The 24,400-nt window shown below is 35.7% G+C and overlaps 1 protein-coding gene across 1 annotated transcript in view; it reads left to right on the top strand.

The window, feature by feature from the left end:
- Positions 1–180: 180 nt before the first annotated feature.
- Positions 181–24,400, top strand: part of LOC124372937 (mini-chromosome maintenance complex-binding protein-like) — a 32,325-nt gene continuing 8,105 nt past the window's right edge. The window contains exons 1-5 of the mRNA XM_046831349.1: positions 181–390; positions 2,523–2,623; positions 13,650–13,973; positions 21,652–21,814; positions 22,858–23,073. Of these exons, the coding sequence (XP_046687305.1) occupies positions 181–390; positions 2,523–2,623; positions 13,650–13,973; positions 21,652–21,814; positions 22,858–23,073 (1,014 nt within the window). The remainder of the gene's footprint in view (positions 391–2,522; positions 2,624–13,649; positions 13,974–21,651; positions 21,815–22,857; positions 23,074–24,400) is intronic.

The raw sequence follows: 24,400 nt of genomic DNA on the forward strand, positions 1-24,400 counted from the left end.
CAAATACTGTTTCGAGCATGGCACAAAAATTACCATTAGAATATACATTCTCATTATTAACATTAGATCAAGGTAACCATTACAGTGTGGTTCTCGTAGTTACTATTTTTGTAAAAACTATTAAAGCGTTCACAACGATGACTGATTTCTGAACTTATACACACAAAGAATTGTTTGAATATGGTTAATAAATTGCTGTTATTGCAGGTACCATTAATAAATACTACTCCACATCATCTGCTGAAAGATGGCCAACTGGTTCGTTTCCGGGGAATGATACAGGACATGTACAATCCAGTTTATTATCTGGCCACTTATGAAGTATTGGATACTACAACTAACCAGAAAATTGTGAGATCAGGGAAATACAAGGATTCTTTGCAGTGTGCTGTAAGTATACAATAGATTATTTCAAAATCTAGTAGTCAGGACAGAGAGGTTTATATATAGAGTGCAGAAAATATCTGCTTATTTTTACAGATGAGTTTTATAAGAAAATTAGATTTATGATTTGCTATATCTATAAAGATGTTGAGGGCTTTCAAGAAAGGTTAATTCTAACATCTCCCCATCTCTTTGTCGCGTCTTGGGGAATCTTATGTTGGGAGAGCCGTGGGCAAGTGGTCCAAGGTGTCTGACTTTGTGTCTTGAGTCTGAGACAGCATAGGTTTCCTATCTGTGACTGTTGCACTATCAGTTACAGTCAACCTTATACTGTACCAACCCTCTGATTTATTCTTTCTGATAAGACCCTTTCACAGGCCAGTAACTGCTGAGGGGGGAAGAATAGGTCTAGAAAGGGGATTAGCACTTTTTATCCTAAAAACTGAAATTGTTAAAAAATAGTGAATTTCTTACTTTAGTGATATAAAATTTTTATCAGAAACTGTCTTCAAAATCTAGAAGCTTCAGGCATTAAATTAGAATAAATAACATAATTTGTAAATCCTAACCCTCTCCTAGTTGTATTATTGCAACACAATTCCGTGCTAGCGAGCTGAATTGATTCTGCCACTTTGTCGCGGGAGAACATACTTGTTTTTTTTTTATTTTAACAGCTCTGTTCGAATAAAACTATTATATATTATACATAATTGTAAATGTAATTCAATTCTGTATTTATGGTGGTGTTTGAAAAATTATTAAGCCTATGAAGTAAACTAAATCTAAATGAATGCTAATTTGTACAAGAAATGTTTGTATTATTTTATTAAAATAAGATAACATATCTCATACAAAGAACTGTAAAAACAACATAAATGTCAGTAAAATAGTAGGGTACTTGCAGGAAATTACAAATAGATCTAATAATTTCATTTATTTATCATTTACATATATACAAATATAGTGATAATAATATACACGAGAAGGTACCCACATGGGCACAAGCCTGTGTGTGAGAACCGAGTCCATCTTCATTCGAGTTTGCAATCACAAATAGTACTAGTATACAATGTAAATTTTAGAACAAAATTAAAATTGTATGATTTAAAGATAACTAAAAATAACTAATAGTAACATACTCCGTTTGGATGCATATTAACTAAATTCAAGCAGTGTAAAAAGTAATAATTTAATCAGTTATGATAATGAAACTAAATGACAAAGATGCAAAAAATTCTATTATATGAAGTTATATGGCTATAAGATGTAAGACAACATACAGGATGAGCTTAAAGAGTGTGCAAGAAACATTATTTTAAGAGCTATAAAAAAAGGAAAAAGAGAGAGAGAACAAATAATTTTATTGTTGTAGATTTCTGAAACCTACACTGTATTAAAATTATTGCATTCCTTTACAAGGAAAAGAAACACATACGCATGTAAAGCAAAACAATAACATGCACGCACTAGCGCTCGTGCGCAAACATATCCATCCATTCACAAAAGCACGCCCGGGCACGCACAGATCCACACTACATACAGATACAAAACTCAATGCATTAATTAAGAATGCTCGCACTTGTCCGAACTCGGTAAAATAACAAAAAAATTCTATAAGATAAAAAAAAAAGTTGGATGGAATTTTGCTAAATCACTGTCAACTACGAGATTGATGAAATGTTTCTTATATTACTCCTAGATAGCAGCACTAGGTATAAACACTTGCATTGAAAGAGGACAACAGTTCTGTCAATAGATATTTCAGTTAGCAATTCCAAAAGTAGCCGTGTGGTGGCAGCACAAAGCAAAGGTCAATGATAAAACAGTTGGTGGCATCAGGCAATCGGAGGTGGCTGCCCAGGACAGGGTTAACGTTAATAAATTGTTCATGAAAGGACTTAATACATAAAAACTCGATTTTATCTTAATATGAGTATTCTTCTGCCATTTCTAAAAACAAAATTGAGTGCATTGCAAGTAGATAAATCAGACATAGTGCTAGAATATTTGAAATGAAAAATAATGAATACCTCAGATTTGTACTTTTGATGCTGACATTCCAAAGTTTTAATCATGATATACTACAATTATGTATTAATTTACTTTTCAGTAAAAATTTATGTTCATTTCTGTTGCAGGAGCATGAAAAAGTCCTGTTTGAATCCGACCTGACAGTGAACCAGGAGAGAAGGCCAGTTTATTGCATATCTGTCCCTGCTGTCAACGATTGGGCTCTAAAGTATCCTTTCTTCCGCACATATAAAAACTTGGTGCTTGTTCTGTTGCTATTGGCATTTTTTTTTAACATATTGATTATATTAATGAAACTCAAAGAAAAACACTTTATGAATGAATACAACTGTAATTATTTGACTAAACGTAGCTATGATGGGAAGAATTGATTCAAAGTGAATGTTGAATTTAGCTCCAGGTCACCTTCCTTGTAGTAGCATAGAAAGCTCTAGTTTCCACTGTAACGCGACCGATTTGGGGATTAATTGGTATCCGCTGCCACCACCGGATGATTCCGGAAAAAAAGAAATAAAGTTTGTGCAACAACGTTTGAATTTTAAAAACACTGTTTATTAATGATTAATTTATAGAAATCACACAATTTACATTGGTTAAAAAGGGAGAGCACTTCTGAATGATATAAAGTATTGAATTACATTATTGAAAGAATTTAGAAAAGTTTTAAAATAGGGCGACAGAGAGTTACATGTCTACGAGTCTGAGGCCTGAACTAGACTAGCTTCCAGCACACGCAGGTGCTGACTCTGCATTGTCAGCAGTCTTACTGCTGACCTCCTCGACAGTGCTGTACACTTTACAATTATTATTGTCTTTAGTTAAATTTTACTAAATGGATGAAGTTTTTATAAAACCAAATAAAGCATAATTTCTTGAATTATTGTTAATATTGGGTTCGGGTCGTTACATCACCCTCTCCTCTGGAAAAGATGTGTCATAGGATTAAAGTGATGGCACATCTTGAATCTATTACATTCGTATATTAATGACTTATTTGTAACTTTAAAATGTTTTTTTTTTCTTTGAAGTGTTCCCCAAATTATTAATACATATTTCTAATCTAAGTTTACATAATCATGATACTATTAAGATTTAGGATTATTACTAATATACAATATTTCTTTTCAGAGTCACAAGCCGGTCAGAGTCCTTTGATTTGTCACTTTAAAGATTTTAAAAATGTTCACATTTTTTCCACTATTTAATCATGAGGGGGGGGTCATCCGAACAAAGGAGGCTTCGTGGATGATCTCTGCTAATGGAGTTCCTTCCTCCACCCTCACCGTCAGTTGGCTCTGGTCTGGGCCGCTTGTGCTCTGAGTTTGTCTTTGCCGCCGACTGGTCGTGCAAAGGCGTCTTATTCTCCTATGACATATAAAAACTACGAGCAGTATACAATTTAAACTTACAACTACATACATGACAATGAAATTATAATTTTTATTTACATTAATGACGACAGGTTTGTTTACATTATATCCTTGCAATAATGAATTTAGTCCTATTTCTATATGATCATCAATTAGATTCTTTTTTTATATCTTTTAGCGTTTCAAAAGTTAAGTTATTGTTTAATAATATAAGAGCGGTTTCATTGGGCTGCAATATGTTTATTTTCGGTATATGAAGGTGCGTAATATTTCTTTTATAAACTATATTCCCTCTGATTCTTGAAAATATCTTACCACTTTTTCCAAAAATATCACACCTTGATATTTGTTTTATGATACCTGAGGTGTTAACAACAACTTCTAAATAATCTTTTACAATGTCTGTTTTAATTACAGATGTATCATCTTCAATATTTCTAAAAACAATTTAATATTACTTTGTAGGGTTCTGCAACACTATAAATCCAGTCATTGCCATTTTGTAACCAAAACGGTGAGTTTACGTTCTCAGTTAGAACTCTGTTACACTTTTGAGTTACAGAACTTAATCCCATAAACAGTGAATAGATGCAACCATCGACTGTATGGTGTAATACACTTATTGAATTTGGACAAATTTTAACATAACTGTGCCTACATTGAACATATTCATCTGAGGTGAGAGGTACATAGTACTGCCTATCTTTAGATATCAACAAGTAATCGTGTTCAATTTTCCAAACTAACCAATGTCTTAACCTAGGTTGATAAAGTGGTATCACTTCTATTTTATAGGTTTCAAATTGTCTATCAATTGAGCTTAATGGTACTGTAACAATCAATCTTATGCTAGCTGGATTAGCTAATGCCTGTGCTGTACAAAGATCATAATACAAACATATATCTTCATCATTTACAGGAACAATTAGTTTCAAATGAGATGGTATACTCTTTTCAATTTTATTCAAAACTTTTGTAAAATCATGTGGATTTAGTAATTTACTGCTTATCTTACCAGAGTATATAAGTTCTAATGCTTGCCTAAACTCTACTACTCTTAACTTAGCTTCATCAACAGTTTGACCTAAATGTCTTAACATTGTTGTAATTGCCATATGTTTTGCTAAGGACTGATGCATCATTATATTCTGTTCATTGAAGTTTGTTAATGATGTTATTAACCTGTCGTTGGCTGTAGATAACTTAATCATTATCTCATGAATAGCTTTAGTGTTACTTACAATTCTAGAATTAATATCTTTCATCAAAGTTATTTGTGTATGACGCGAACTAACAACTGTACCACTTATTAACTTTAGTTCGTCTACCTTGGTATTTACATGTTCTAAATCTTCACTAGTCGGTACACCAAATAACCACTTTAATGCATAACCTCCTGCATTTATAAGTCCACGCTTATTTCTAGAATGTCCTGCAGGTGGCAAAAGTTTTAATAAGTCAGTTATATCACTCTCATACTGCTCGATTCCTTCCTTCACTCTTATATATTCAAACTCGAAGTCTTCATCCCAGACGTTCACACTGATATTTTTAAACTGCTCTAATTCTACACATCTTTCTTTTAATGGTATCAGTTCATCAAGGATTTCTACTAGATCAAAGTCTAAAACGATTCTCCATTCATCTCCGGATATCACAGAGTCTTCTAGCTTCCTAAACACAACTCCTTGGCTCATTTCAGCTGCTTTGACCATCGTAATAATCATTAGTCCTGTAACAAAGGTTATACTTGACATCTATAATCTAACCTATCATTTATGTTATGCATATTCAATGTGTTTTAACTAACTTCTCCTTATTGTAATATAACACAATTGATCTTCTTAAAGTAACTCGATTTGTCCTTTCACTTCTTACAACAACTTTTTTTTTCATCTGGCCTTCTGTATTAGTACTCTCAGTAATCTCATGTGCTTGTGTGGATGTACTCAGACAATTTTTAGTCTTTAGGGATCCCTTTTTTTTTGTTTTCTCTCACACAAACATTCAAACTCATTCAGCAACATTCGTTTCACATTTTCACTTCTGTCAAACTGATCATTTTCACTTCATTCGCTACTGAGTTGTAATCCTACAAGATGAAATTTCGAGAATACACAACAACTTCGGCTTTTTCTTACTTCTCTCATGATATAACACTTTACTTCTACATTATTATAGTACAACTTGTATGCTTCTATTTACAACTCAACTTCATAGTCTTCCAGTCTGGATGGCTTCCTCCTTTCCCTGGCTGGTCTTTCATTGCTTCTTTCTTGGGCAGGTTGTAATCCACTCGGTCCAGCTTGCTCTGCTGCTTGGCTTGGTACTGTTGGATCTTCAACCTCCTCTTCTGCATCACTTGCTTCTTCTTCGAGGCTTACTCCTCTTCTTGCTTCCTTGCTAGGAACTTCTAGTGCTTCTTCATTTTCATTCCCATGGAATTCTTCTACGCTGTCTTCGCTTTCTTCTTCTTTGTTTTTCAGTTCAACCACTGGCTTGATTCTATTCACGTGCACTTTGACGTTTTTCCCTCTTATTCTTAAAACTACATTTAACTCAGATACGATTTCTACTATTTTGTATGGACCTTTCCATAACTGTGAGAGTTTTTTAACTCTTCCCTTTTTTATGTGTGGTACATGCAGGTACACTAACTGTCCGACATAATACTCACTTTCTTTCGACTTCTTGTCGTAATGCTTCTTTTGAGCTTTCCTTGCCTTTTCCTGGCAGTGTTTCGATATTTCTTGAATCTCTTTTAATCTGGTTCGTAGATCTTCTACGTAATCTGAGTAGACATCTGTGTCCTCAGTTATAGTGAGATCTGCTTCTAAGGGTGTTTCCATCTTCTTTCCGTACACCATTTCAAAAGGGGTGTACCCTGTACACTCGTGTTCTTGGCTGTTGTATGCCATGTTGATCATAGGTAACAGTTCGTCCCAGTCTGACTGGTTTTTGTTGACAAAGTGGCTCAGCATTTTAGGGATGGTTCGGTGCACTCTCTCTGTCCGTCCGTTACTCATAGGATGGTAAGCAGTTGTCTGTAATTTTTTTATTTTCAGTAGTTTGCAAACATTCTGAATCAGTTCTGATATGAAATTTTTCCCTTGGTCTGTAATTAATTCTTTTGGTACTCCGATTGACGTTATAACTTTCTGAACAAATGCTCGTGCTATGGTTTCAGCTGTTTGATCTGGTAATGCTATAAATATTCCGAATCTTGTGAAATGGTCGATAACAGTTAATATGTACTTGTTATTTGATCTAGTTAACGGTAAGGGACCTACTATGTCGCATGCTAATCTATAACCAAATTCACTCACTTCTTGAAACTTCCCTAATGGTGCCTTTGATTTTCCATAATCTGTTCGTCTGTTGCATGAGTCACATGATCGTACGAATGCTGTTACATCTGCTCTCATTTTTGGCCAGTAGAATTTGTCTTGAATTCTTAATATGGTCTTCTTTATTCCTCCATGTCCACTCGTTGGTAAATCATGATGTAGTCGTATTACTTTCTCTCTCAATTCTCTTGGTATTACAATTAATTTTTCATCTTCTTTCTTGAAGTACACTACTCCTTGGGGACTTGTTTTTGAAATGTTCATGCATTTTCAGTTTTTGACATTCTTTATCTTTCTTTTGAGCTGCTTTAATCGCGTCTATATCTAATAAAGGTAACTTTTCACACTCATTTTTGTATACTACTCTACTTAGACAATCTGCATTTTTGTTTTTCACACCGGGTTTGTGGTAAACTTTGTAATCATACTCAGCTAATTTCAAAGCCCATCTTGTTAATCTACTTGAAGGATCTTTTAATGATAGTAACCATTTGATTGCACTGTGATCCGTGTAAAGAGAAAAAGATCTTCCATAAAGATAACATCTGAAGTATTTAACTGCCCAAACTACAGCTAATAATTCTCTTTCGGTTACACTGTAGTTCTGTTCTGCGGAATTCAACTGTCTTGATGCATACGCTATAGGATGTTCTACACCGTTTATTTCTTGTCCTAGCACTGCACCAATCGCTACGTTGCTGGCATCTGTGCTAAGAATGAAAGATTTTGAAAAATCTGGGTAGATCAACAAGGGTTCAGTGGTTAGTTTTTCTTTTAGTTTTTTGAAAGCTGTCTCACAATCTGGTGTCCAATTAAATTTTTCATTCTTTTTGATCAATTTAGTTAATGGTTTGGCTATGTCCGCAAAGTTTGGAACATGCCTTCTGTAGTAACTGCATAATCCAATGAATCCCCTGATTTCTTTCTCATTCTTTGGCTGAGGGAACTCCTTTACAGCTTCAATCTTTTTCGGACAAGGCTTTACTCCTTGATTCGTGATTATATGTCCTAAGAAATTAATTTCGGGTTTTGCAATTTGGCATTTCTTTAGCTGCACACTTAAGTTTACCTCCTTAAAACCTCTCTAGCACGTCACTCAAATCTTGTGCATGCTGTTCTATCGTCGGGCTGTAGACTAAGATGTCATCCATGTATGGTAAACAAGACTTTCCTTTCAGTCCTGATAAAGTGGTATCAATCAACCTCTGGAAAACTGCAGGGGAGTTTATAAGACCCATGGGCATTCTGGTATATTCATAATGTCCTGTTGGAGTGCTGAAAGCTGTTTTCTCTTGGCTGTCAGGATGCATTTTAATTTGGAAAAATCCCGAATTCATGTCTAATGCAGTAAAGAATTTACTTCCACCAAGCATGTCAAGTGTTTCGTGGATATCTGGTAAAGGATAAACTTCTGGTACTGTGCATGAGTTCAGATCTCTGTAGTCGATGCACATTCTGTGAGTTACAACACCATCGGGACCAGGTTTCTTTGGCACTATGACCACTGGTGCTGACCATGGTGATACACTCGGTATTATGATTTCCTTTATCTAGTTGTTCCTCTATCAGATCTTGTATCACTTGTTTCTGTGCATGAGGCACTCTGTATGGCCTTTTGTTAATGGGAGGGTGGTCTCCTGTGTTAATTTTGTGGCTTACTTTTGCTGTACATCCTAAATTTTCAATTCCTCCAAGGCTAAACAAATTTCCAAATCGATGAAGTACGTTTCTAATCTTTGCTTTTTCTTCTGGTCTCAAATGCTCTATCTTTTCTTCTACTTTTCTTCTGAATTCGTCGCTTTTTTTAGATACTGTGTTGACCCTTTTTGGTTCTGTCGAATTCTTTGGTTTTAAATGAGGTTCTTCTAATTTACAGATCAGAGTGTTCTTGTACATTACTAAATCTTCTGGGCTTGTATTAACTACTTTCGTCCAACAAGTTCCATTTCTTACTTTAGTTAGACTTCTGGCTACATAAATTCCATGAATTTTTACGAGTGCTGGTTCTGTAATTACAACTTTGTTCTCAATTTCTTGCTTTCGTTGTTTCACATTTTTCCCCAATTTTAGTTGTACTAACATTTCTGAACGGGCAGGTATGTTGAGGTTAGTTCTGCAGTAGGCTGGAAGATTTTCAGGCAAGTTTTCGTTTTCGTTAGGCTTCACTTGCGTGTTGATTGAGCGATCGGGTTCTACTTGGAAGGTTTGAGTTCGCTTGGTGGCTATACCAAGTCCACTCACACAATCATTTGTAGTTTCTTTGTCTCGTTCGTATAGGTCGACTGCGTCACGACCTTCAATACTTAAGACATATCGTTCTAAATCAATGACAGCTCTTTTCCACCTAAGCACATCATACCCTATAACTGCAATATAATCGTCAGGCAAGTCTGCTACTATGAATGTACACATCATTTCTGTGTCTCCTAGCTTTATAGTCTGTTTTACTTGACCGTAGGTGTGCATTATGGCTCCTGTGATGCCATGTACACGAACATCAGTCGGTGAGATAGGTCCTTGGGTGACCGTTTTCTCTATCATCGAGATTTGTGCCCCAGTATCAATTATTACTGGCCCATTGACACTCCCAATGGTTCCATGAGCTAGTAGTTCATAGTTGTTTTCCTGCTCAGTGATGTATGCAATTTTAGGTTTTTTCTTCGCCTGTCCAAACCTTATCTCGTGTAGGTTCAGATTTACTTCCTCACGGGGTTGCCAGCGGCGCTTCTGGGTTCCCCGCTGTAGTTTAACGGTAGAGCGTTTCTTGAACTATAACCGCTTCCTCTTTCGTTACCCGTGTTCTTTGTTCTGGCCCAGCAATTATCAGCTGTATGACCTTGCTTCTTGCAGAAGCTGCAGTGAGGACGTGTGGAGTTTGCCTTTGATTTACATTCTGACTCTCTGTGCCCTTTTCTACGGCAATATCCACATTCCTTCATCTGCCTGTCTGTAGAGCTTCTACATCTACAGTCTTTTGCTACGTGTCCTATCTTTCCACAATTGTAGCATTTACTTGTTAAATTGTTTCCAAAAACTTTCCTTGGTTTTTCTTCAAATGGATTTGGCCTTTTTTCTAAGTTATTTATTGCTATTGCGGTAGTCACTGCTTCTCTAAAATTCTTTGGAAACTTAATCCTTGTTTGTCTGCCAATTTCTCCGTAAAGTCCTCTGACAAAGGCTTCCATTGTTCTTCGGTCAGCTTCTTCTCTTAAATACTCTATTTACTTCTTCGTTATTGGTGGTTCTCAGTGTTTTGTCACTGACCCTCTTTACTCTGTCAGAGAATTGTTCGATAGTCTCTCCTTTATTTTGTCTGATGCTAGCTAACTGTTCAAAATAATAATGATCTGGTAGGCTATCTCCAAACCTTTCTGTTAGAGCAGACTTAATTTCTTTAAGTGTTGTGGCGTTTTTGCATTTTTCATCTGATTTTGAAAACTGTAGTGCACTACCAATTAACTTTAATTTCAATACTTGTAATGTTTGTGTTTCGTTCCAATTGCTCAGTTCTCCTATGCCTTGAATGCTGTCGAAGAATGGCATGAGTAGATCGGCTCTCTCTCCGTCGTAGGGAGTAATGCTAGACACTAGCTCAAATGATGGCCTGCTTGCTGCTCCGATTGTCATATCCATAGCGGATGGTGACATTTCTGTTCTGTTCAGCACAGAATTTCCCGCGATGGTTTCGTCTATGCAGTCTTGAAGAGACCTGACTTTGGTTGAAATTGCATCAAAAGCCTCTTGAAATTCAATGGTTTTTCCTTCAAACGTTACTGTAGAACTCATTGTTGATTTGTTATAATGATCTTAATAATCTAACATTTAATTTAGGAAACTCTACAAAATTTTACGAAGTTCGATTTAAAATATACGACTGAATTTATGACTAATAATACTATTTTTTTCTTCAAAATCCCAAAAGTTTTCTATCAAAATAAATTTTCTGATAACCAATCAATGATTGATAGCCTATATATACCCAATCCTATCAATCAATCATCATCAATTGATGTTAGTGATAATAATCCATATACATCATATAAAACTAATTAGTAGATTAGCAATGCCTAATCAATTAACAATATCAATTTACACAGCAAGGTATAAGTATAGATTTTAAGTAACGCACTGGAATAGCGTCTAACTTCAAATTCAAATTAATTTTTTAAAAACATCAATATTTCTCAATAACAATTATCTAAACTCAAAAATATTAATTTTATCATAGCTATGACACTTTTGTTTTAAAGAGTGCTTCTACATTACAAAGATTTAATAGTTCATTTTTTATCTGGAAACATTGGCAATTCCTACTAAACATTATTTAATAATTATTCTTATCTTAATTTTAAAATGAGAAATAGGTGCCCTGGAAGTGACGACCTGACATTGAAGTGCACATTGTTACTCCATGTTAGAGCAATTTAATTTAATTTACTTGTTACTTAATAATTGATCACAAAATTAATAAGAAATTGTGCTATCATTCAATGCTGCATTCACTATTACACCACAGCACCTTTATTCTCTCTTATTTCTATGTCTTATTTTATTATATAATTAACGTAGAATATTTGGTAAAATTAGTTTAAAAGTATAGCCAATGTTTCTTTATTATATTTATTTAATTTCTGAACGTGAACAAAGGCTCACAAAATATCGCCGCCATTGTGACTGCCCATGGTTGCTAAGGCTGTGGACCGATGATGTTGGTTGTTGACAGCGTCACCCACGATGTTGGTTGGTTGCTCCGCTTCCGTCTCCTAGGCTGGCGACGTGATGAAGATGGCAAGATGGCGTCCTTTCTCGGCGTCCTTTCTCGGCTTGGCGTCTTCACGTGTAGATTCCTTTATCCAATTCCATCATCTCCTTGTTGCACTTTTTATACCAAAATTTTGCAAAATCCAACTTGGAAACACTTTTCCTAACTGTTAAAACTATACTTGACACTGGATTACACTGTTTGAATAATTTTGATGTTCACGTGGTCACTTCGGCGGCGTCGGGAAATCAATCAACTGTACAGTTAAATTGTCCCAAGGTTACGCGATCATCCCACCGCTGCCACCAAATCTGTAACGCGACCGATTTGGGGATTAATTGGTATCCGCTGCCACCACCGGATGATTCCGGAAAAAGAAATAAAGTTTGTGCAACAACGTTTGAATTTTAAAAAACACTGTTTATTAATGATTAATTTATAGAAATCACACAATTTACATTGGTTAAAAAGGGGAGAGCACTTCTGAATGATATAAAGTATTGAATTACATTATTGAAAGAATTTAGAAAAGTTTTAAAATAGGGCGACAGAGAGTTACATGTCTACGAGTCTGAGGCCTGAACTAGACTAGCTTCCAGCACACGCAGGTGCTGACTCTGCATTGTCAGCAGTCTTACTGCTGACCTCCTCGACAGTGCTGTACACTTTACAATTATTATTGTCTTTAGTTAAATTTTTACTAAATGGATGAAGTTTTTATAAAACCAAATAAAGCATAATTTCTTGAATTATTGTTAATATTGGGTTCGGGTCGTTACACCACTATTCTTCTTCTTTCATATGAGGTGTCACTCAATGGGATTTTACATTTAAACATTTTGAGTCCCCCCCCTGTTCCTCCAAAAATCTGGGAATCCCAAAAATTATTTCCTCCAAATCTGGGGAAATGGGCAAAGTTGAAAAAAGTAACTAAAAGGTTCACTTGTATTTTCTAGAAAGGTGTCCCATCCATTATCCATATTCTTCCTCCATTATCCTCCATCTTTATCTATTAAAAAATAAACAGTGTATCCATACTTTTAACTCACACTGTATAAAAAGTGCTTGTTAAACAAATTAATATTAGGATCAAGAATCAAGAATTTTTATTGCTGTCCCACATTAAGCATTAACAATGTCACAGGATTAGGCTACATCATTTGCCTTACATCAGAAATCCATTGGAGAATACACTGTGTTTACATAGCGAACATTATGAGTGATTGTGTTGTACGTGACTGGTGTAGAAAGTTTAAAGATGGTTGAACTGACATGCACAATGAAGCGGGTCAAGGATAAAAGTCTGTCGCTATATACAGACTTGTTGAACAAATTGACAAAGTGCTTAGAGATTCACAATAAGTGGTTTGTCCTTGGACTTCAAGATCTTCTCTTTACTCCATTACAGAACATTTAGGCTATAAAATATTTGTGATAGCCGGATGCCAAAGATGTTGACTGACACCCACGAAACTATCTGAGTGGATTCAGCTTTGCCATTCCTTCAAGTTGATGTTTGGGCATCTTTAACTGTTGATGCGAATCACGCACAACACCATCACTCACGATGTTTTCTCCGTAAACACGGCACATTTCCCGATGTATTTCTGCTGCACCATTCCCTTCTGCTTGCACGAAACGAATAACTCTCCTCAATATACATTTGGCGGGATAATTAATAGAGGCGGCCATATTTATGAAACAGCAGCTCAGTGCAAACTGACTACTTGAACTCGGCAGTGACAAATGTTTTAGCGGGGAAGATGCGCGATCCTACTGTACACACACCATGAACCTGCCACGTATCTGGCTGCCATGGTGTGGGATCGGACGTCGAAAAAAAAGAAACAGAAATTTCATAATACTTTTATTTACTGAGTGTTTTTTTTATTTTTATTATTGTTCAATTGTTGATGGGCAACATTGTCGAGTCGTCTCTCAGAAATATTGCCTTAACTTGTTACTTCAGTGCAAAAAGACTGATCCCAGGCCTGACCAAATACAAGGTCCACGTTGTGCTGCTGGCGGCGTCAAAAGAAATGTCGAAGACACCAATGACACTCCCGATGAAAGTCCAAAGTAAGCATTATCCTAGTGGGAATTAACACTTATAGCCAGTTAATCACACATTTAGAAAATGTTATACACTAGAGGACTAATAAAAAGGAGGCTAAATAAAATGCTGTTTGTAATTAATTTTAGACTACCACTATCACTCCTTATTAACATTCTGTACAAAATCAGGTAATTTACTAACTTATTTTGCTTTTTTTTAACAAGTTGAGTGTGACCTACCATATAAGTATAAGCCCCAGTGAAGGTGTTTAACAGTGTGTCATTATGTAGGTTGATCAACTATCTTCTTAGATTCCTTGTTGTTACTTAATAATAATTTTCAACTAGAATAAAGTTGACACTATTTATAAAATGGTAATAATAAACACGGTATATATAAAGTGGTTTCTTCTTTATAGATTAGATATGTTACCAAAAAGATAGCCTAAACCAAGTAAAATCTGACTGATCTAAGAGAGACTGATGGCAAAAACTTGATTTTGAGTCTTTAATGAGGTATAGTATTGTTTGTTGGGGCATGCCACCATTTATAGAAAAGGTTCTAAGCTCAGAAAGAAGCAATTAGGATATTAAGCAATTTATATTTTAACCAATAGTCCAGGAAGCATTTTAAATATCTTATTTTTTACAGTGAGGGGTGTATATATAGATATCAAACAACATGGCGGACACCCATCATCTAGTATGAAAGTGCTCCTACATTTCAGTGAAGTTTAAGTGGTAAAACCCAACAAAATACCAACTTAACTGCACACCAATCACTACTTCTAAACTGTAAGTTAATTATCACCAAGTTAAAAAATAATTTAAGTACCTTGAAGAAGAAAAGAATCCAAGAAAAACTTATCAGCACAAACTAGATCACTATCTGCAATCAACTTTTCTCAAGATATACATTGTAACATTACACAGCTCACAAGCACTTTTTATTCAAACAATTTTTGTCAACTTATAACACCACTGACATTTATTTTGTTAACAACAAGTAAATATAAATTAAATAAACAGCTGTGCACAGTTTGAAACACAATAGTGACGTCATTGCCAACTCACAGCTGCTTGACACATTATAACTTCAAACAAGGCATTATCTACAACGCCACCTGCTGGAAGTCAGATACAGCCAGCTATTAGGTCAACTGACGAGAGCATTGCCCGACACCTGCTGACAATGCGTCTGGGACGCTGACCACAGACAACACGGCCTCTACTTACTGGCTGTTATGAATCTTGCTATAAATCACTTGACATACTTGCAGAGTGATATCTATAAACCTAATTTTTGACATTAATACTTTATTACTTATTAATAAAGTATTAAATATTACTTTATTAATAATCAACCAATTCTTACCAAGAGTTCTCAATTATTGCTGAAATGCCCACTAAATATCCGTGTGGTACATGCGAAATTGGCGTTAAGTATTCTGGTATTAAATGCACAGGCCTATGTGCAAAATGGTACCATGCAGGATGCCAAAATATCTTAGAAAAAGATTTGAAAAGATGGGCCACTCACGAAATTGAAAAATGGCATTGCATGGCATGCAGGATGTTTCAATCACCATCTTTACCAAACAGAATAGTTGACCCAGTAACACTAAACACCTCAGATACCCTACTGGAACTAGAAAAGAGTATTATTGAAAACAACTTACTAGATAGCTCTAACAGTCGAGAGGATGATCTTCAAATGGCTGCCAAAATAGGATCAGCATTAGTAGCTGAAAACGAACTTTTAAAAGTAGAGAAACTAGAGCTTCAAAACAAACTAATTAGTATGGAGGGAAAAATGGAAGAGGTGGAAAACAATATGGGTAAATATTTAACCAAAATTGAAAATCTTCTACAATTAAATGCAGATGTTCAAGCCCAACTTGATAAAGAAAAGAAATTCCGCATAGAGGTCCAGAATTCCTCTGAGGACCACGATCTTAAATTGGGTCAAATAATTGATAATTATGCAAAACGAATAGCAGAACTAGAAAAAACCAACTCTAGACTGCAGGAAAAAATCCAAAACATAGAAATAACGGCTACAATCTGTAAGGACTCGGCTACTCAGACGTCATCTCCCACAAAAGATGTCCAAGTGTTTGAGGCAAATCAAACCACTGTACTTCTGGGAATATCAGAGATGAATTCAAAGCTTGCTCAAATAGACCTAACTATTAAAACTTTAGCTTCAAGTGCCTGCTGCCAAAAAATAAATAACACTTTGAATATGCCCACCACGCATCAAACTACACTAGGAGTCAATCAAACTTGTAGTAAAAAACTCAGGAACCAGTCAAACCTGCAACCAAAAACTGATTCTATCTGCAAGGACAACAAAGGCGGAGTCCTCTATTGCCTTACCCATGACAGATTTAAGTGTAACTACGCCAGGAGTCAGCCAAACCTGTAGAAAAAAACTGAAAAATTCTCCAACCATGACAGATGTAAGCCTGACTGTAACACCAGGAGTCAGTCAAACCTGCAGAAAAAAACTGGAAAACATATTGACCACACCCTCAATAGAACAAAATTCATCCCTAACCTCAGGAGCCAGTCAAACCTGCAACCAAAAACTGATTTTATCTACAAGGACAACAGAGGCAGAGTCCTCTATTCCCTTACCCACGACAGATGCAAGCCTACCCATAACGCCAGGAGTCAGTCAAACCTGCAGAAAAAAACTGAAACATATGCGGACTACACCACTGAAAAAACAAAACCCTTCATCAACAACAGGAATGAGCAAAAAATGGATTAAGAAGACAAACAAGTTTAGCGTCTCCCTCCAAATGGCAAAAGCCACTGAAAAAGCTAACATCCAGGAATTTCAATTACCTAAAAGCCCAAACATTAATAGGTACTTACACAATGAAACCTCCCAAACTTCAGTTCCCACAATCATACCGGAATTCCAGCCAGAACCTCATAAACATTTTTTAGTTCACACCTACCAGAAGAAGACCAAATTCAAAACCAGGTACTTCATCAACTCAAACTTAATAAAAGCTCCAGGAAAAATCTAACCATACTGCATCAAAACATTCGCAGACTAGATAAGAAGATTGATAGGCTAAATCATCTGCTTAACAATACAGATCCCAGTATCCTGGTCCTTACCGAACATGGCCTCAAAAGTGGGGAATTAGAGAGTACAAATCTTCAAGGATACTCTTTAATAGCAAACTTCAGCAGAGAAGACCATAAGCTGGGAGGCGTAGCTATCTATGCAAAAGATGCACTGGCAGACCGGACCAAAGAAATCGATATATCCCACCTCTGTCAAGAGTTCTGCTGCGAAGCGGCTATGGTATCGGTAGAGTCAACTGGTAAAACTATACACATCCTGGGAGTATACCGATCACCTAGAGAAAATACAAGGGCTAGTTTAAATGTCCTGTCAAATATTCTTGACAACACAAAAGCACACAATAAACACCTAGTGCTAATTGGAGACATTAATATAGACAGGATGAAAAAAACCGTAGATAACACTATCTTTGAAACTGAACTGTCCACCCATAACATCAAAAGATTGCCCCTACTTGCCACCCGCATTACTCACGACACAGCCTCTTCGATTGATTGCATATGCACCAACATACTTGAGTACAACGTTGACACAGCCATTATACAAACAGGACTTTCTGATCATACTGCTCAGATATGCCAGATAAATAGATATGAAATAAACACTCTGCCACAGACTTCCTTTAAAAGGCATTTTAGTCAAACCAATTTAGACAATCTAAAATCCCTTCTACTGAACAAAAACTGGGACAACATCCATAATGCTCCTGACGCTGATGCAGCCTACAATATATTTCTAGGAATCTTGAAATTATCACTTGATATCGCTTGCCCCATGAAGAAAAGTAGAAGGAAATCAAAAAATAAAAGATTGTGCTATGACAATGAGTCAAAACACCTCAAAGATACTTTTTTAAAATCACTGTATAAATACGAAATGTCAGGAAATATCCAAGATAAAGTAGTTATGGTGGAAAGGAAGAAAAAATATGACAATAAACTTAGAGCCCTAAGACAAAATACAAACTCAAATTTCATTGAGTCAGCCGCCAACAAAACCAAAGCCCTATGGACTGTTATTAACAATGAAAGAAAAGGAAAACGAGAACTCCTACCTCAAAGCCGTATTGTAATCAATGACAAAGTGGTGGATAATCCAATTGAAGTCGCAGAACATTTCAACACTTTCTTTACTCAAGTTGCTGAAGCAACACTGAAACTCAGCAACCACACAGTAGGAAATCATGACAACAATGCAAACAACCATTCCATAACAGACAACTGCCAAAACTGTTTTCAACTTAAGCCCAACAAGTGACAGAGAAGTAAGAGCGGTCATCAATTCCCTTAAATCTAAGCCGTCAAGTGGAATGGATGAATACTCATCCAAAATTGTAAAGCATTGTGCTGAAGAGCTAATACCACCCTTGGTCAGCATAATAAACGCATCTTTCAGCCTTGGTCAATTTCCTGCTGCATTAAAGCAATCAAAAGTGTATCCAAAACATAAAAAAGGATCAACGACTGAAATAAAAAATTACCGTCCTATTTCACTTGTTTCAACCTTTTCTAAAATAATTGAAAAAAGTAGTTCTCAATAGACTTATGACCCACTTGGAGCAGTTTAACATAGTCACTAGTTGTCAACATGGATTTCTGAAAGGTAAATCAACCACATCAGCTATCATTAACCTAATTGAATACATCATTGACCAAATAGATAAAGAACAATACATCACTGCTCTGCTTCTTGACTACAGCAAAGCATTTGACTGTCTAGGACATGATCTCATATCAAAAAAACTTAAATCTCTAGGCATTACTGGTATAGCTAACAGTTGGTTTATGAGTTATCTCTCAGGGCGAACACAGGTAGTTGAAGTACAGAGCACTACACATGGCCTTAAAAACACCTTTCAATCAAACCCACAACCAGTCAAACGCGGAGTGCCACAAGGATCAGTTCTAGGCCCAGTCATCTTTGTTTTATTTGTCAATGACTTCCCAGCATACATCCAAGACCACAACACCACCTGTGTTATGTATGCTGACGACACAACACTCCTAATCAGTGATGCTACAGCAGAAGGAGTGCATACAACTGCCTGCAACTCCCTGCGCAAAGCACTGACATACTGCAGAAAAAATGACTTGGCTGTAAATCCATCAAAAACAATACAGATTAATTTTAGCAAAAGAAAAGACTACATTCCAAAAATACCTGACGTAGAAATTGAAAACCACGTTAAATTTCTAGGAGTCATCCTGGATGGAAGTCTAAACTGGACAGAGCATGTAGATGGCATGTGTAAAAAAATCAGCACAGGTATATATGCTGTGCGGCGCATAAAATGGACTGGAAATTTAGAAACAGCTAAAACAGCTTACTATTCACTAGTAGAAACGCACATGAGGTATGGGCTTGCTGTATGGGGTGGGTCCTCTGCTGGGAACCTCAACAGGGTGCTCATCCTACAGAAAAAAGCCATCAGAATCCTTGCTGACCTTGAACCTCAACAAAGCTGCAGGCAAGCCTTCCAAGCCCTTGGCATAAAGACTATCACTGCTCTGTACATTCAAGAAGTTATTCTACATGCTCATAGTCTGAGTCTTCAAACAGGGAAAGACTTCCACTCGTACAATACTCGTCATGCAACTAACTATGTTCTGCCCCCACATCGCACAGCAATCTTTGAGGAAAAGCCATCCTACATCGGCCGGAAATTGTGGAATGCTCTACCAGATACAATGAAAGGATTGAAGAGGAATGCCCTACAAGGAAGACTGCATAACCTCCTAGTAAATCAACCTTTTTATACACTGGATGAGTTCCTGAACGCCTGCAATGGAGAATGGAGACTACAAAAACCTTGACTTTGTTTCATTATAAGCTAACTTTTTGTAATATGTGACTCTATTACTATTCTTTAAGAATATGTCAATAAAGAAACTTGTCTATTGTCTATTGTCTATTGTCTATAGGTAATGGAAATTCAAACTTGTGCAAAGTGTGCAAACAAAATCTCTTATTTCCCAACATAATTATTTTACACGGAACTTTAATGCTATTCCCGTCCCAATACACAAAATAGTCCACTTAAAAATAATTTTCTTATAACATCCAGTTTTTGTTTCAGAGAATTACCAATAGGTTGGACGCAGATTCCAACATTAAATTTTTTGAAAAGAGTCATTAAAAAATGTTTGCATTAAAATGAATACTATGATGATTTTAAACTAGAGTCACCAGGAACTTAAAAACCATGTAAATACTGAATCCATGATGTGCCATGTTGAAGATTATTTTGCAAATTTTGTAAAATTTTATTGTAAGATTAAATTAAATTATATTAGTATTTACGTTTCTTGTCTATTTGACGAGCATTATAACATGTAACATGTTCTCTTGGGGTACTAACAAATTTAATTTCCTTTTTTCTTAATAGGAAATTATTTATTAAATTATTATTAGTTTTTTTTTTGTTAACAAATAATTTTGTTTAGGCAATTGTTAATATGCCAGAAGCATACTAATTATTCGGTACTTTGAGATTATACCGACCACACCAGTATGAAGAACACAAAAATATAAATTTATAGAAACAAACATGATAGAACGAAAAAACAACTCTTTAATTACAAAATTACAAACTTACAACGATTATCAATTGTTAATGTCGCTGTTATCTTATCTTTCTCAAGAATCCTGATTACGGCAGGCCGCGCGGCATCACATGATTATTTAAGTTTTTTGCACGGTATATAATTGCCTTTCCATTACAATTCAATTTATATTTCTGATCAGCCCCTCTAGAATTTGATATTTTACTGATAGGTACTATCTCGAGGGATGTTTTTCTTTTGTTGACATCAGCGCGGGGCAGCACCGAAGCCCGGTTTAGTTTTTGTTTGGTAATGTTTGTTTTTGTTGAATTTTTGTGTTTGGAGAAATGTAGGGGTAAAACACGGAAGTACAGCAAAGCTACGCACCAGCTGAACGGGCGGCGAGACTGCAATCACGTTATCTACTAGACCGCTCGACTTTGACCTCTGTCTGAGGGTGGGGAGGGGTTTGCGATAAGACAATTCCTGTTTTATATTGACGAAATATTGTTCTATGCTAATCTAGTAATGTAGAAGCAAAATGTCAAATAACGATTCATGTCTGGGTGTGGTCGGTATAATCCCAAAGTACCAATTATTCATATTAAACATTTTTAAGGGAAAACCGTCCAAATCCAATTGCAAATTTTTATTTAGCTTCTTGGGAAACAAACCCGTGACCTTTCAGTTAGAGAGCTGCAGCCTCACTCTATGATAAAGGTCTTTTCAGGAAATACTGATAAGAATATGGCTTTGAAACTGATCTCATGGTAAATAATAGCAAAATGTTGTGCCACATTCTTGTTTTTTGTTTTCTGTGAATTGTTTGTTCACAGCTGAATTTGTCATAACTCGTATTTGTTTTTATTACACTCATAACACTTGTTTTTCAAAATAATGTTACTTTCAGGTATAACAAAGATTTCGGGAGGAGAACAAAGTTTTTAGTTTGAGAAAAAATCTATTGGGCAACAAAATAATTTTCTTCATTACGTTATAACACTTATTTCTATAACCTAACATTAACTAAACTGAATATTGGTTTATTTCGTAGGGTTGGCAGCAATGAAGAGCAATCTAAGAGGCTATGTTCTTCCAGAAGTGAAACTGCAGTAGTTGGCGGAACTGGAATGGCAATGGATACCAGCAGTGTTGAGCAAACAATGGATTTGAACTTGCCGATTCCAGACAGCCAGGCCGAAGCCTGTTTGATCAATGTAAGTTCAGGTTAGCAAGTTTTAAACGGCAAATTAAATTGAGATCCCTACTGGATCAAATGAAATCTTTTTTGTTGTTGTGGTAAGACAAGAATCAATCAATTATGACAATAACAAACATCAAAAAGAATACATAAAGTATAAAATCGTGGAACATTAGAAATTCAAAATTAAGAAGAATTAATCTGTAAAACATTACAAGAATACTAAATAACATTTTTTAGATTGTTAGTCGCACCCTTCTTTTATCTGCAATTTAACATAAGTATTTTTTACAGCAGCAACTGATTTATTTTTGCTCAATTTCATTTTTACCATATCGTTTAGTAGCCCTTTTCTACTTCTAACAGCACTTACAACATCAGTCTTTCTTTTATTTATTGCAAAAACTACTTTGGGTCTGTTAAAAAGCTATCAGAATGTACACAGAATATATCCTTTGTCCGACAGAGCCATAAGAGTTCTTAAGAACATTTCTTGTTTGACATAGCTAAGGACTTCGCTGGAAGATAGAACCTGACATAGTTGCTACAGAATGTAGAATTTTTATTCCAAACTAGTTATGACACGATAAAATGATAATGCTCTCTTCTTCACTCCAAAACTGGATTAATCATGGCTGGTTATTAATTTAGGAGTGTTGGAGCACAAAGTCTGTCCTGAGCCATTTTGACAATGTTTTTTCCAGAAATGAAACTATGTATATTATTATTACATATTATTGTGCAATGTAGAGGATAGGGGTCAAATAAACCAGCCTTCATAAACTTTTTAGCAATAAAAAAACCAATATCTTTGGAAACGGTTTATTAGACAATTCGAAATCAGTATTAATAATTTTTTTTTCCGTTTAGCCTTTTTACCAAAAATTGGAGGAGAGGTATTGGAAGATCTGTATTATTGCCTGTTAAATGGATGAAAATAGAGTGTTTAAAAAAATACAAATATAGGTATTCACAAAAATTCGTTAAGATAATGTTTTTTATTAAAGTGTAAAAGTATCGTTTGTGTTGAGTATAACCAAGGCAATGTTTACCTGACAGTTCTATGACGTGGAGGAAGGCCAGCTGCAGATCAACGCTGTGATAGAAGTGGCGGGATTTCTCAGCTACGACGTAGCTCTGGTCACCTCGGCGGTGGATGGGTTAGATGAGCCTCTCCCTCCTCCCTCCCTGGTGCCTAGGCTGCATGCCGTGGCACAGAGACCTGTACACTTCAGTAACCCTTTGTTAACATCACAGATTACAGTGGGTACGTATGTTAAACGATTGACTTTGCCACTTTAATCTCTGTTAAAGTGACTCCACAATATAAAGAACCAAACAAGTAGATAGTGCTTCAGTAGTAAAACATCAGATTGTACAATAAATTAATGTCTACATCTTATACCCTCTGCAAGAAAATTACAAGTACCGGTCAACAGTTATGATGGACAAAACTCTCTCAAAAGAAGTAATATCTGTCTATCTGTCTCCCAATTTCCTTTGGTTAATATTAGACCTGTAGCCTCAAAGAGTGTTTGATATAAGTGTACAATAATAAACCTGTTAACAATTTTGTATAGATTTTATTTGTACGATGTACATTTCGAATTCAAAGAATCCATCATCAATTAATTGTAGATTAAGGTAAATAAATTCCTTTAATTATATCTAATTCGAATGGGAATACTATAATATTGAAGGTGTCTGCTCAAAGGTGGCTTTATGAATTTATGTTCTGTGCAACTTTGTAAAAATGTTTTTTTTGGTAGTTAAATGATATATCCATTAGCTTTACTGTTTTCAAATCAGGAGTTCTTGAATAAGATGGGGACATAATTCTCTTCTGCTCCTCAAAGAAAATGCTAGCATCACTAAATTGTGCCTTTGATGATTGCTCACAATCTAGCAATGAGAATTTACTTATTGGTTGTGATGATGAACACTCCAGAGGTCCCAGCAAACAACAATGAACAACCAATACAAACGTAAAAAAGGCTTATGAACGATCAGAGAAGTCACTGATGATGTTCATGCCATGAAATGTTTTAGAAAGTTTTGGGTATAAAACATGTGGCAGCAAAATTTTTTTCTAAAAATTTTTAAATTTGGAACAAAAATTGTGAATTTTGATGAAGTTGCTCAGGAGTCACTAAATGAAATCAATGATGATGCGGAATTACTTAAATATGTTATAACGGGTGACGAAAATGGGTTTACGGATATGACAAACTAAAGGCTCAATCATCCCAGTGGAGGCATTCTAGATCACTTAGACCGAAAAGGCTCGACAAGTGCAGTCGAACGTGAAGGTTATGTCACTGTGTTCTTCAATTTGAATGGCATAGTTCATCATGAATTCTTGCCGCAAGATAAATTCTTGTCAAACGGTTTCAACATTGTTTGCATGAAGCAATAAAAAATAATTGCACCATGACATGGCACCTGCTCAAACGTTATAGCCTGTTTGTGAATTTTTGGCCAAAAACAGTACTGTAATGATGCCCTAGACTCCATATTCTCCAGACATGGCTTTGTGTGACTTTTTATTTTCAAAAATAGAGAGAACCTTAAAGGCTTTCGTTTTTTCAAGCATATGTGGCAT

Source organism: Homalodisca vitripennis, unplaced genomic scaffold, assembly GCF_021130785.1.
Source record: "Homalodisca vitripennis isolate AUS2020 unplaced genomic scaffold, UT_GWSS_2.1 ScUCBcl_4438;HRSCAF=10601, whole genome shotgun sequence".
Classification (NCBI taxonomy): Eukaryota; Metazoa; Arthropoda; class Insecta; order Hemiptera; family Cicadellidae; genus Homalodisca; species Homalodisca vitripennis.